Source organism: Oratosquilla oratoria, chromosome 14, assembly GCF_046742065.1.
Source record: "Oratosquilla oratoria isolate Oo_2021 chromosome 14, ASM4674206v1, whole genome shotgun sequence".
NCBI lineage: Eukaryota > Metazoa > Arthropoda > Malacostraca > Stomatopoda > Squillidae > Oratosquilla > Oratosquilla oratoria.
The window spans coordinates 67051972-67066971 of NC_134790.1; the positions used below are offsets into that span (position 1 = coordinate 67051972).

Below are 15000 nucleotides of genomic sequence, written 5' to 3' on the forward strand. Positions count from 1 at the left end.
ATGGATACGTAACTGCAAACAGATATAGACATTAACGCACATATGTGTACATGGAGAGAGGCACATCTAAGAATATACCTACATATACACAAATATACATACATATATATGCACATACCTACACATTTACTTGCATAGAAATACATAAGCATGCACACACATCTAATACGCACACATACTTATATACACACCCATACACACAGATTCATACACACACGCATACATGAATAAGCATGGAAACATATACAAGACACACGTACACATAAATTTGAAAAATTCATACGCATAGACATACCCATATATAGTACATACACATCACCTGATTGACGCTCGAGACACATTAAATTTCTGAAGTTTTGTCAGTAGCAAGGCCCTTACATGGGGGAGGGCAGGGGGGTGGTGGTGGCATATGCCCTGGGGCGGCACATTTAGGGGTGCTGCAATTCTAGTATGGACATGCCGCCCACAAGGCTGACAAAATAATTATATCAAAAAAAGTTCAAAGGAGCCCTGAATATTTTACCGTAATATACGAATTTTGCGTTAGGATAAACACAATATGAAATATTTTCCCCTTATCCTTTCTGCAACAGGGACATTAAATACAATCTTTAAAATCCGTTTAATTATTTCGCAAGCCAATAGCTAAAACAGGCTCGAAGGGATGGTGGAGATGGGAAATGGTGATGGGGGAGTGGCTCACTGTGAACTTTGCCCCTGGGCGGCCCTTAGGCATGTAAGGGCTCTGGTCAGTAGGTGGGAGGTGGCTGATTTTGATCTACAATTTACTTGTTTTGATTGATTAAAATTATATGACGAGCTCAACTTGGTGATTAAAAATAGCTGCCTCCCACTCACTGACAAACTGCAGCAGGTTGTGTTGTGTATGGATGTTCTTGTATCGTGTGTGACCTACCAACACAGCGGCACTAACATACTGAAAGCTTCGAGTATCCGCCCTAAAAGCCTTACATTCCTTCTGCAAAACGGTGATATCAAACATCATACCATAAGAATACACGATGCTATCCTCACTAGAAATATACTAGAATCAAGAACCAAAGCTCTCTTCAGAAAAAAGGCATCCCTTTCTCCTGCCCAGGGCGGAAGTGGTCTATATTTCCCAGGAGCCTCCTTCCATCAACATACAAATGATGTCTACCACAACCTTGGTGAGCAACAGAATGCCTTATCCCGAACGTATAAAAAACAACAAAAACACAAGACCCACCCCTTTCATAACACGATTCATAATACCATAACATGGTTCATCAATGTCTTCAATATGTACAAAGACGATATTTTAACGTGTCCTATACCAGTGTACATTCATGTACATATACTTAGTTGTCTCCCTTTTTCTAAGAGGGGGTTTGCACGGTCTAACTAACGGTTCGTCGAACGCGGTTCGACAGACACGTGTTTAAAGTGATGTGTGAACGTGTGAACGGGGTATTTGGTTGTCGAACACGTTGGTTAAACCCCAAATCCCCGTTCACACATCACGAAGACCCATATAATATATGGGTCTTCGTTTGGCGACACGCAGAATTTTTTTTTGTGAAACTTTCACAATTAATACAGTTTCGTATGCTGATCACAGAAATAACATTAATTCTATTGAGAAATTATAAAGAGTGCCGAAAAAAACGGTTTTAATGGTAAAAACTTACCGAGACCTTAGCGGAACATACTTGCTAATGATAAAAGTTTAAACCGCGGGGCACTGGGCCTGTCACCACCGTCACTCAGTACCACCAAGCCGAGACGTGCTTACCGCTCTCTGAGTGTTATGGTATAGCTTATCGAGTTATCGGTTAACGAAGCTTTACCGGTAGCAGAATTTTTGTCGGTAAGCTATCATTAAGTTTGTTGCCGATAAAACCGGTAATTTCACCGGCAGCTGCCCACCACTACCAAATACAATATTGATATTATAAAATGTCAAATGCAACACGTGCATTACCCAAGTATGGCTCAACCCCTCCTCATTCAAATAATAAATGTTCAGAACAAAAAAAGTTAAAGAATTCTGTTGTCATGTTAGTTTTCGAAGGGGAAATGTTTTTCTGAACAAATTAAACAAAGTGCTCAATTAAAGCTGTAACTGGATTTTTTCTTTTTTCTCCAAAAGTAATGGTATGAACTACACATAAGCAGTTTTTAATGTCCTAGCTACATTTCTCTATGTCTACCAGTAAATCATGGCACTCAAACAAATTGTGACAAAAAAGACTACTTCTGACTCAGAGTTGTATAAATCATCAGACTGTTACCCAGACACTGTAGCACTAACGGACAGTTTTCTATACTGCGAGCGGGTGTATAATTTGTGTGTCTGCCAGCGCTGTCAGTAAGAGATAGGATAAGGTCTTTGAAGGTTCCGTTGTGGGGACAATAATTATAGGTACCGATATGAACGTTTCACTAAATATGGCCAGGCACATTGGTTATTAATATTCCCTACTGTCAACAACACTTGTAGAATGAATGATCAAATCAACGTCGTTCATTTGCTAAAGATCCATATTTATAACACGTGAACACTAGTGTCATACTTTCCGACACCGCCGCTGCGGCTTGCTGTTGCGTATAGTAGCCTCTGTTATGAGTCATTACTCTAAAAAGGTTATGGTAATATTATAACCACGAGATGGTGGTCGTTATATAAAGTTCTGGCTATTTTCGGGTGATTTTATCGAGCTAATTGAACTTACCCATAATCTGGTAGTACTGGTATCGCCGCAGAAAGTCCCCCGGCATTACTTCCACATGTAGGTGCAACCCTGAGGGACTGACAATCGGTACCCGGTCTGATCCTCTCTCCCTCTCTTCCCCCTCTCTCCCTCCCCTTTTGTCTCTCCTCCTCCTTTCGCTCTCTCTCCCTCCCCCTGTCTCTCTATCTCTTCCCCCATCTCTCTTTCTGGGGTGACCTATTGGATGGTTTAAGAATAGTTTCGAGACGCTGTGGGAATGAGTGTTCCTGGGCAGCAACAATTAATAGTATTCTGTTATAAGTAGTAATGGAACAAAGCATGCCAACGAAACAACTTAAAACTATCCAGATCAGACTGCATCTCTCGGGATAACGATTTGTTTTAATCAAAACAAAACTTGTATATTAAGGCACTGGATTGATGGTGTTTATCAATGCAGTTTTCGTTAAGTGCAGATTCTTCTTTTCATAAATTGATTTACAGTATTAGAAGGAATGAGCTCAAAATTATTCGCCAAGTAATCTTGTAATTATGTTATGAATAAAAGTTGCCAGTTTCTACTGACTAAGGAAAACGACTCGAAAGTGTAGCGACAAATGTAGAAGAGTGAATAGTACAAAGGTTGCTGGAGACAACTGATGTAAGAAAAACAGGAACCCACGGCATCTCAGACTGGACACTCAAAGAATATAGAAAACAATTGGTTGACAAAATTCATGTGTTAATATTATGTTTATTAGGAGAAAGAAACTGGAACAAAAGGACATGAGAGTCCCAATTTCTCAAAAACATAAAAATAAGAGAAATGTAGAAGTGGATATAATGTATTTGCAGGAGAGGAGGATACTGACAGATAATTAATTCATCGATCTGAAATCAGAAGAGGACCATGTGTTACAAATTTGGGGTTTTACTCAAATTCATTCAATGAAAGATGGATGCGCGGACTGTGCATTGTTGGATCTGCAGAAAGATTTTGATAAGGTATCTCACGAAAGAATGAGAATCACAGTTGACTACTCTTCCACAATATGGTTCCCAACTGGATCTAGATATCTTTACAATCTATACTAAATCATGCATTGGGATAACAAGGGGATGCACTAAAACACCCCGATAGAACATCCACATACAGAAATCAAAATCTCCCCCATAAAACATCAGATGAAAATGATAGGTACACACTTCTATGCAAGAGCCCTCATTCCTACTTACCCATCACATTACATCAAGCAAGAAAAAAATAACAACAGCATACTATTGAAACATTCACAATAAACTTCCACCAGTGCAGCTACACAGCACATCACACCCAAATAAAACTACATTTACACTCATATGAAATACATTAAGTCAGACCACCAAACTCGTCTCCATCAAACTTTTTTATAAACTCGTCACAGCATTACCTCCCCCTCTATTGGTGAGGAAGTGTAGGTTTTGGAAAGGTAGGGATTGCGTGGATCATATTTTTGTAGTTTATAAATGCAGATGTGTGAGAAAGCTTTTGCAAAAGGTAAGGATAATTCTTTTAGCCTTTATAGATTTTGAAAAGGCTTATGACAGGGTAGACAGAAAGGCACCGTGGGAGGTTTCGTAGATACTGTATATGGGATTGGGGGAAAGCTGTAGGGCAGTCAATAGTTTTTTATAGTAGAACCTACGTTAGAATTGGACATGAAGAGAACGAGTGATTTGAGGTAAAGGCGGAACTCCGACAGGAATGTGTTATGTCGCCATGGCTGTTCAATGTGTACACGGATGGGATGGTACAGGAGGTAAAGGCGAGGGTAATGCACAGGGGACTGGAGATGGTTAATGAAAATGAAGAAAAATGGGAGGTAAGCCAATTGTTGTTTGTTGACAATGTGCTTGTGGCAGGGGCAGAGAAGGGATTAAGGGAGATAGTGACGGAGTTTGGGAGGATATGCTATAGGAGAAAGTTGAAGGTAAATGTAGGTAAAAGTAAGGTGATCAGATGTACAAGGGGAGAGGATGGATGTAAGTTGGAAGTCTTAAAAGAGAGGCTGGAAGTGGTCAGCTTTAGGTATTTGGGGTTGCATATGGCAGGAAAGGGAGTAGAGGTACAATTAAATTGTCGATTGAGAGAAGCAAATAAATAAGTAAATGCCTTGGGGGATCAAAAAGTGTCACGAGAAGTAGGCATTTGGGAAAGAATGCAAAGAAGAGACTATATGAAGGAATTATTGTACCGACGGCACTGTATGGGACAGAAACCTGGGAATTAAGGGGGGACTGAACACCTAGAATCCTGTGATTTTCATCCTAAAACCAAATTTTAGATATGGTCATATTTGAATAACATAAACATCCTAAAAGCAAAATATGAACGACTTTTTCCTCCCCAGCGTAATGGAGGGAATTTAAAGGGCCCAGGAGGCGTGTCAATTAGGCTCACGCAAGAATAGGCACTAAATATCTAAAAATATGTCTTGTTTTCGGTTGTCTAATTCCATGAAACAGCTATATTTTAGTATGTCTGGCATCAGCGTGACTTCCTCTTCTGTGTGGTGTGCACAGCACGCTTCAAGCCTAAATTACCCATCAAACATCAGAGTAGATTGATGCATAAACACGTTACTGTGTCGATATTGTGTTCCTGTGCCACTGTTTGCCTTATTTCCTGGACATCACTACACTTACTAGATGTCTATTTCTCATTACACTTTTTAATCCCACAAGGTATTTACTCGCTTCTCTCAATCTATTCTACCTCCGCCTCCACTCCTCCCTTTCCTGCCACATTCGTATTCAAGTATCTAAACGTATCCTCTTCCAGTCTTCCTTCCTTAATAACTGTTTCCAATTTGCTGCCATCCTCTCCCCTTGTACATTTCATCACCTTTTACCAACATTTATCTTCAATTACCTTCTTTCGCACACCTTCCTAAACTCCATCACTAACTTCCTTAATCTCTCCTCTGATCCTGCTACAAGCGCAGTGTCGTCAGCAAAACAACAACTGGCTTATCCATTTTTCTCCGTCTTCTCTGAACATCTCCAATCCCCGGCCCATTATCCTTGCGTTTACCTCTGGCACCACCCCATCCATGTATACGAGTAAACTGAGCAGCCAAGGCAACATAACACATCCCTGGCGAAGTCCCACCTTTACTTCAAACCACTCACTTCTAATTCTAATATAGGGTCTACTACTCTCGTAAAAACTCCCTCGCATACACACACAAATATACATACACACATATATTACAAAGGATTACAAAGGCGGAGCATGCCGACAGGAGAACTTTTGGTCCATAACTAGGTCGGATGAGAAAAAAGTATGATAATGATAAAAAAATAAAAGATAAAATAAAGTAAAATAAAAATAATATAGATAATGATAAATAAAATAAATGCATAGGTATAGTTAAATAATAAACTGGTAAATAGTAAATAATAAAAAAATGTCAGATAAATAATAAATGAAAAAAGCAAATAATAGACAAATAATAACAAACAAATAAACAAATAATATAAAATAAATGGCAGCCATTACAGCATCTTGCTTAGATATTTATCTAAACGAATCTTAAAGCTTTGAACTGAACTACATTGAACTGCCTGAACAGGAAGTTTATTCCATTCATTAACTACACGGTTGGCGAAGTTGTCTCTACCCACTTCCAAATTAAATCTATTTCCTGACAGTTTGAGACCATTATTTCTTGTCGGATTCTCATTCAGTGTAAAAATTTTGTCACTTTTGATGTCAATCCCCTTTAGAATCTTAAAGACCTGTATCAAGTCACCTCTGAGTCTACTTTTTTTTTTTTTTTTTTTTAGGGAGAACAGATTCATATGCTTTAGTCGATTTTCGTATGATTTATCTTTTATATATGGAATCAGTTTTGTGGCTCGCCGCTGTACTTTTTCCAATCTGTCAATGTACGTATTACCCTCTCGGAAGAAAGCTACATAGTTTGTATGACCCAATCTATAGATCTTACACACACACACACACACACACACACACACACACACACACACACACACACACACACACACACACACACACACACACACACACACGGCGGTACCGGGTTCGAATCCTGCCCAGGGCTGAAATCATTTCAGCATCACTGCGCTTCGAGTCGTTACTCCAACTCTCATGGGAGGGGAGTTGGGTGTGTGTGTGCGTGTAAGGTCATAGCATTACCCATAGATCGGTCATACGAACTCCGAGCTCCCTTCCGGGAGGGAAATAGCTGTCAATCACGAGTCCAACACGTGATCCAAAGACCAAGGTGAATCACACATACATACACACACACATTTTTACCACCAGCCCAGTCATTACACTGTAGTTCAATTCTTTTTAACACCCCAGTAGCACACGACCGTGGTTTAGACACTTCTGTATTGGGTAGTATTTTCTCTTTTATATTGGCTGCCTCCTGGTAGTCACGGAGTTGTAAAACCAGTGTCAATTAATCCCCACCATAGTGAGTGGCACTTTCCTCCTATTTATGACAGCCGCCCGACTATTCTATTCACCCCTACGGCACCCCTCCTCTGTTCAAATGCAAAGAAATTAACATTTCTAATACCACGGCACATAATGTTTACACTTTGAAGTCAACGCCAAATTACTTGATTAGTTTAGCAAAACCAATGTGAAGCACAGATGGGGTCCGACACTTCACCTAAAATTAATATGGCATTGGTCATCTATCCAAGGACGATACTGGAGAGGTTGGAGATCCGATAAGATTCAGGTGCCATTTATCACCGCCAAGAGCCATAAGACTGAGCGCTAATCTACTCGTGTGATGCACAGTCCACACGCACTCGCATTAAACAGAAATACCCGAGCACCAATACAAGCTGTGGGCAGGAAGGAGGCACGCCATTTCCACATCTAATGCAAGGGTCACCACAGTTCTCCCACCTTTCTGTTTCTCAGTGTGTGTGTGTGTGTGTGTGTGTGTATTTACCTAGTTGTATTTACCTAGTTGTATTTTACGGGAAGGGGAGCTATGCTCGTGGGGTCCCGTCTTCATATCTCATTTTATCTAAACTATTTTTAAATTCATGTATTGTTTTTGCACACACCACTTTCTCATCTAACTTGTTCCAACTGTCTATTACTCTGTGAGGAAAGCTGTTCTTTTTCAAATCTCTTCTATAGCTGTCTTTTTTTATTTTCTTTCCGTGTCCTCTTGTATTTCTGTCATCCCATTTTATCAGATTCTCTCTATCAGTAATTTCTATGCCTTTCATGATTCTGTAAATAGCTATCAAATCTCCTCTCTCTCTTCTTTGCTCTAGTGTCTGTAGTTCAAGTTTTTCTAGTCTCTCTTCATATGATAGTTTTGAGAGTGTTGGTGCCAGTTTTGTAATTGCTCTTTGTATTCTTTCAAGTTTTTTTATACATTTTTTTGTACTTGGTGACCATATCGTTGCTGCATATTCCAATCTTGGTCTTATCAGGGTGATTAGGATTTTCTTCACCATTTCTTCATCCAGGTATGTAAATGCAACTTTGATCGTTCTTATTAGATTATAAGTCTCTCCGAAAATCTTATTTATATGTTTCTCAGGTGACATATTATTCATAACAATGACTCCCAGGTCCTTCTCATTTTCTACTTTTTTTATTCCTTCTTCTCCCAATTTATATGCTCCTGTTATTCTGTTTTTGCTTTTTCCAAATTCCATTATACTACACTTTTTTGTATTGAACTCCATCTCCCATTTCTTACTCCATTCTTGTACTTTATTTAGATCTCTCTGTAGTGATTCACAATCCTCTTCAGTTTTTACTCTTTTCAGTAGTTTTGCATCATCTGCAAAGAAGCTCATATAGCTTTCTATTCCTTCATCCATATCATTAATATATATAGCAAACATTATTGGGGCCAGAACTGTTCCCTGCGGAACACCGCTTATTACTTCATCCCATTTTGAGTGCTGGTTTCTTATCACTACTCTCATTTTTCTTTCTTGCAAAAAGTCCTCCATCCAATTTAGTAGCTTGCCCTGTATTCCTCCTTCAGTTTCTAATTTCTTAAGCAACTTCTTATGTGGTACTTTGTCAAAAGCTTTCTTTAGATCTAAAAATGCACAGTCTGCCCATCCATCTCTTTCCTGTATTATATCTATTAGTCTTGAATAGAAACATATTAAATTGGTGACGCATGATCGTCCTTGTCTGAATCCAAATTGCCTTGGATTTAACACTGTTTTTTTCTAAATATTTTACCCATCTACTTTTGATAATTCTTTCACAAAGTTTTGCTATTGTACTTGTTAGAGAGACTGGTCTATAGTTGGTAGGTTCTTCTTTATTTCCTCCTTTGTATATAGGTACTATGTTTGCTTTTTTCCAATCTTCTGGAACTTTTCCTTCTTTCAAGGAACTATTTAGTATGCTATGTATTTTGTCTGCCAGTTCATTCCTGCATTCTTTTAGTATCCAGTTTGCTATTTCATCTGGTCCATGCGATTTTCTGACATCAAGATTACTCAAGTGTGTTAATATTTCATTCTTTGTTACTTTTATTTCTTCCATAGGGGGGACTTTCTCTTTCCATTCGTTCTCTTCAGGTTGTATGTTCTCCCTTGTAAACACTGATTTAAAATGTTTGTTCATAATTTCCGCCATTTCCATTTCCTCAGTGTATTCAACTCCCTCCTGTCTTAATTTCTCCAAGTCTTGTTTGTTTTTCAGTTTATTGTTTACAAATCTGTAGAATAGTTTCGGTTGATCTTTACACTTTTCTATGATATCTTTTTCATATATTTTTCTTCTCTGCACATTTGTACATATTCATTTCTATAGCAGGTATATATTTTCCATTTTTCAGGTCTTCTGTCTTTTTTCCATCTGGTCCAGGCTTTGTCTCTATTGTCTTTTAACTCCCTACAGCTTTTGTTGTACCAGCATTTTACATATTCTTTTTCTTGTTTTTGTCTTGGGACATACTTTTCCACTCCTTTTTTGTAAATTTTTGTCAAAATATTCCATTTCTCTTCTACTGTTGGTTCTTCTTTGTATATTTCTTCCCAGTTTTCCTTTTGAAAGAATTCTCTTATTTTATCAAAGTTTGTTTTTTCATACATCATTCTTCCTTTTCTGTATTGTTCATTTCTTTTCATATATTTTTCTTCATTAAGTTCCAGTTCAATCAGTATGTGGTCACTTTTACTTATTGGTGTTTTATATTCAATTTTGTCTACTATTCTAGGTTCGGATGTAATTACTAGGTCTAGTTTCGATGGCTCTTCTTCATTTCTATACCTAGTGTTCTCCTGTATCCATTGTGTCATTGTATGGTCAGTAACCATCTCGAGTAGAGCGTTACCCCATGAGCCGTCTCCACCCTTTACTGTCATTTCTTCCCAGCAGATTTCTTTGCAATTAAAGTCGCCCATCATAACTATTTTTCCTCCCTCTTCCATTATCTTGTTTAATGTTATCTTTGTGTCCTCTAACATACTTTTATGTTCACTCTCTTCCCATGAGGTTGTTTTTGGGGGCACATAATTTATCACAAACTTTCTGTTCTTCTTATCTCTGTCTTCTACTTCCATCATTATCATTTCTACTGTATTCTTTCCATATGTGACACCCTTCACGTTTATATCCTTCTTAGTTAGGAACATAACTCCACCCCCTTCCTTTTTCACTCTGTTTCTAATCCAATAATTATATGCATCATGTCCTACACTGTTGGGTGGTAGTGGACCTTTTAATTTTGTTTCTACAATTCCCATTATGTCTGGTTCTTTTTCTTTCAAGTAATCATTCAGTTCATTCAATCCTGTTATTAATCCATCTATATTTGTGTAAGACACTCTTAGTTTTCTGCCACTTCCATTGTGTTCTCTGTTTCCCTTTTGTTTTTCTCTTGTATGTCGACTTTCTTCAGTTTCATATTCACTACTCTCCAATAGAATCTCTCTTTTTCTGACTCCGTTCTTATCTCGTTTTTTTCCTTTGCTTCAAGTCTTTTCTGTTTTTCTTCCTCTCTTTCCTCTTTATTCATTTCCCTTTTTATCCATACCTTTTTATATTGTTCACTTATTGCTAGTTTCCCTGTTTTGGATAAGATATTCTCAGCCGTAGTTTGTGACCTGAATTTAATCTTGATTGGTCTGGTCTTGTCTGTACTATATTTCCCTAACCTGAATTTCTCTTTGATTTGTTTCATTATTTCTGGTTCATCTTCCTGAACTAATTCTAGTAAATTTCTTACTTTTTCATTTTCCTCTTTGATTCTTGTGGTTCTATCTGGGTTATGTTTCTCTTCCATTCCTAATATAATTATACATTTCTTTTTGTCTGCTAAGTCTCTTACTATATTCTCCTTCTGTCTCATCACTTTAATAACTGAGTTTTCAGTTTGTTCATTCATTTGCTGTCTGATTATGTCAGTGAATGCAACCTTGCTATTTTCATGAATTTTTTTCCAACCCTCCTTGTTCTCCATATTATTCTCCTTTAAGACTTTATTCTCATCTTTTACTTCTTTTAACTGTTGTTTTAATTCTTCAATTTCCTTAGTTAAGTTTTTGTTCGCCCTCTCTAGTTCTTCCAATTTTTCAATTCTTCGTATCATACTGTCAACATTACCGAACCTACGCTCCAAGTCCTCGTTCATCTTATCGACCTTCTCTTCTAGTCTTGTCAGTCGGGGGGGGGGGGGTTGTGTCCCCCCCACCCTCTTTAAATCCCTTGAAAATATTCTCATCACTTTCTACTGTATTGCTCCTATCTATACTTCTAATCTTCACATTCCTATTAGACATGTCGTCATCCTCCAGCTCGTCTTGCGGTCGCTTGTCCACCTTTCGGCTGCCCGGTAGGGCCAATTCATCCAACTCCTCATTACATTGCTTTTCCCGAGCAATGCCTCACCCTCTCCTCTTTCCTTACTTTCCCACTACCCCACGAGCAATTTCCCCCCACCCTGTAAATACAAAAAGGCACTTCTCTTTGCGTTGGGATCCACAATCTGCACTTTTCTTCAGAACGTTCTTCAATCCGTCCGTTCGTTGAAAGTGTGTGTGTGTGTGTGTGTGTGTGTGTGTGTGTGTGTGTGTGTGTGTGTATTCACTTGGTCTTTGGATCACGTGTTGGACTCGTGATCGACAGCTATTTCCCTCCTGGAAGAGAGCTCAAAGCTCGTAGGTCCGATCTATGGACACACACACGCACACCCAACTCCCCGCCCACGAGAGTCAGAGTAACGACCCGAAGCGCAGCGGTACCGAAATAATTTCGGCCCTGGGCAGGATTCGAACCAAGAACTGCGGGCCACTGTGGTGGCAGTTCAGTGTGTGTGTGTGTGTGTGTGTGTGTGTGTGTATTCACTTGGTCTTTGGATCACGTGTTGGACTCGTGATCGACAGCTATTTCCCTCCTGGAAGAGAGCTCAGAGGTGTGTGTGTGTGTGTGTGTGTGTGTGTGTGTGTGTGTGTGTGTGTGTGTGTGTGTGTGTGTGTGTGTGTGTGTGTGTGTGTGTGTGTGTGTGTGATTCACCATGGTCTTGGATCATGTGTTGGACTCGTGATCGAGAGCTCATATATGACCGATCTATAGGTAATGCTGCGACCTTACACGCACACACACCACCAACTCCCCGCCCACGAGTTGAAGTAACGACTCACAGCACAGCGATATTGAAATTATTTCATCCCTGGGCAAGATTCGAACTCAGCCATAGTGGCGGCCGCGAACACTACCACCGCACCGTCGGGTTGTGTGCGTGCATATGGGTGCGCCCATGTGTGTGTGCATGTATACGTGTGTGGTTTCAGATCCTTGCAGCCTTGCTAGCTACGACTTTTCTGGCAAAGGCTAGAAGAAAGAGAAACTTAGCGTCCCAACAACTTACGTTGGAACAGGCATTATGCTACACACGTGCAAGAAGCGATCATTTAGTAGACCGGCAGTGTGCTGGAGTTCACTTCGCCGGTCAGGCAGCTGTCCTGGACTTCCTTGCCAATGAATTTCCAACTCGAAAAGCGAATATATTTGTGCAATTCTTCTCTACTCAAACATCAGTGCACAAGTTTTCGTTCGGATCTGCTGGTGTACACCCCTTAACCGTTGTGTGTGTGTGTGTGTGTGTATTCACTTGGTCTTTTGGATCACGTGTTCGACTCGTGATCGACAGCTATTTCCCTCCTGGAAGAGAGCTCAGAGCTCGTAGGTCCGATCTATGGGTAATGCTATGACCTTTCACACACACACACACCCAACTCCCCGCCCACGAGAGTCAGAGTAACGACCCGAAGCGCAGCTGTACCGAAATTAATTTCGGCCCTGGGCAGGATTCGAACCAAGCACTACGCGCACCACCATGCTAGTAGTTCATCGTTCTACCAACTGCGCCACCGCAGTGTGTGTGTGTGTGTGATTCACTGTGGTCTTGGATCACGTGTTGGACTCGTGCTCGACAGCTATTTCACTCCCGTAAGAGAGCTCAGAGCTTATATATGATCGATCTATGGGTAATGCTGTGACCTTACACGCACACACACACATACACACAACTCCCACAAGCTGGAGTAACGACTCGCAGCGCAGCGATACTGAAATTATTTCAGGCCTGTGCGGGATATATCTGGACCACCGTAGTGGCAAGCGGGAACTCTACCAGTGCCCTACGAGTCGTGTGTGTGTGTGTGTGTGTGTGTGTGTGTGTGTGTGTGTGTGTGTGTGTGTGTGTGTGTGTATTTACCTAGTTGTATTTTACGGGAAGGGGAGCTATGCTCGTGGGGTCCCGTCTTCATTTCTCATTTTATCTAAACAATTTTTAAATTCATGAATTGTTTTTGCACACACCACTTTCTCATCTAACTTGTTCCAACTTGGAGTGTGTGTGTGCGTGTGTGTGTGTGTGTGTGTGTGTGTGTTTCTGTTTATGTGCGAGTGCATGTCCAACAATTTGGATACAACATATGTTTCATTATAGGTCGACATGGTCATGCTCAATAAAACTACGTACAAGTAGAAAAAAGTTCCAATGTAATCAACTGCCTTATCACTGGTCTCCACCAACCTTTGTTTTAAATTTCAAGAATTTAAGTTTATCTGTCAGTCTTTGCCTCGGCTCTGGAGTTTACCCAACGTTTGAAATGTATTTCTACAATCTGTTTTGGGACAATACAAACATGAAATAAACACTCAGTGTCTTACCTTTAGTTGAATTTCCGTTCACGTCCCCAATATCCAGCGGCAAATCACTCTTGCCCTCCTCTCCAGCATCTTCTTCCACGCTCGCTTCCACTGCAAGTTCTTTCTCCATTTCTCCTTCCATGATAGAACAAAGAAAGAATCGAGTTCCCACTTTATATCATCGCACCAGTACTGCCATTGCAGTTTCTTCAGAGATTGATATTCAAAGTTAGCGCGGTAATCCAACACCCATTCTTTCTTACCGCTAGAAACTGAAGTTCTCTTTTGTAAACAAACTTATGTTTGCGTAGCCACAAAAATATGGGTATAATTTAGTTATCTTCGTGCAGGTGTTTTAAGTAGGAATCGTACTCGTACTCTTCAGATATGTGTTGTTCGTGAGGAGGAGAAACTTGTCGCCTAATAGCACACCGACAACTGTATCCTGTACTTTTCGATACACTCCATCCCCCGAGCACGCCACGGGGCGAGTACACACAGCTGACTAGCTTGACTGCCATACTCGTGTCGAGACCAGGGAGGTGGGGAGTGGGTGGATTCACCAAATATCAGAAATTTCTATTACGCATCAAATAACGGATATTAAGCTTTCATTTACTTGTACTAACTTTTGTTTTGAATATTATATGCGTTATTATCAAAGGGAATAGGTATATGCTATTATATATCTTGTTCTTTATCGTTTCTTAGTCGTACGTCAGCCAGCTATGTGCACTTCGGAATATTGCCTGCTTCATGCAGTTACCACCACATTGGTCAAGTTTATATATCCGGTATGTGGATATGTGTTACATTACCAGTTAATCTGATAAACAAAACTACTTATAGTGGGTAATAAGACAGTCGAGATGAATAACAGCTCCATAATCTAGAAAACTAATGACACATTTGTATATTCCTTCCATATTGGAGATAACGTCACCTATACTATCTGTGGAGCTATATTTGATTATAAGAAGATAAGATATGAAAAGACGACTGTATCGTTATCTCTAGGTGTATAAGACAATCTAAATTAATTTAAGATAATAAGATAACATAAGAACCTAAGAGTCTCTTCAGTGACGTCTTTAGAAACTCAAGGTCACGCATTACGCAATTGTACAGATGCAT

The 15000-nt window shown here is 39.8% G+C and overlaps 1 protein-coding gene across 3 annotated transcripts in view; it reads right to left on the bottom strand.

Annotated features, from left to right (window-relative positions):
• Positions 1 to 14372, bottom strand: part of LOC143032909 (transmembrane and coiled-coil domain-containing protein 4-like) — a 563437-nt gene extending 549065 nt beyond the window's left edge. For all 3 annotated transcript variants that reach the window (XM_076198166.1, XM_076198165.1, XM_076198167.1), the window contains exon 1: positions 13888 to 14372. In XM_076198166.1, the coding sequence (XP_076054281.1) occupies positions 13888 to 14008 (121 nt within the window). In that variant the 5' untranslated portion in view covers positions 14009 to 14372. The remainder of the gene's footprint in view (positions 1 to 13887) is intronic.
• Positions 14373 to 15000: the final 628 nt, after the last annotated feature.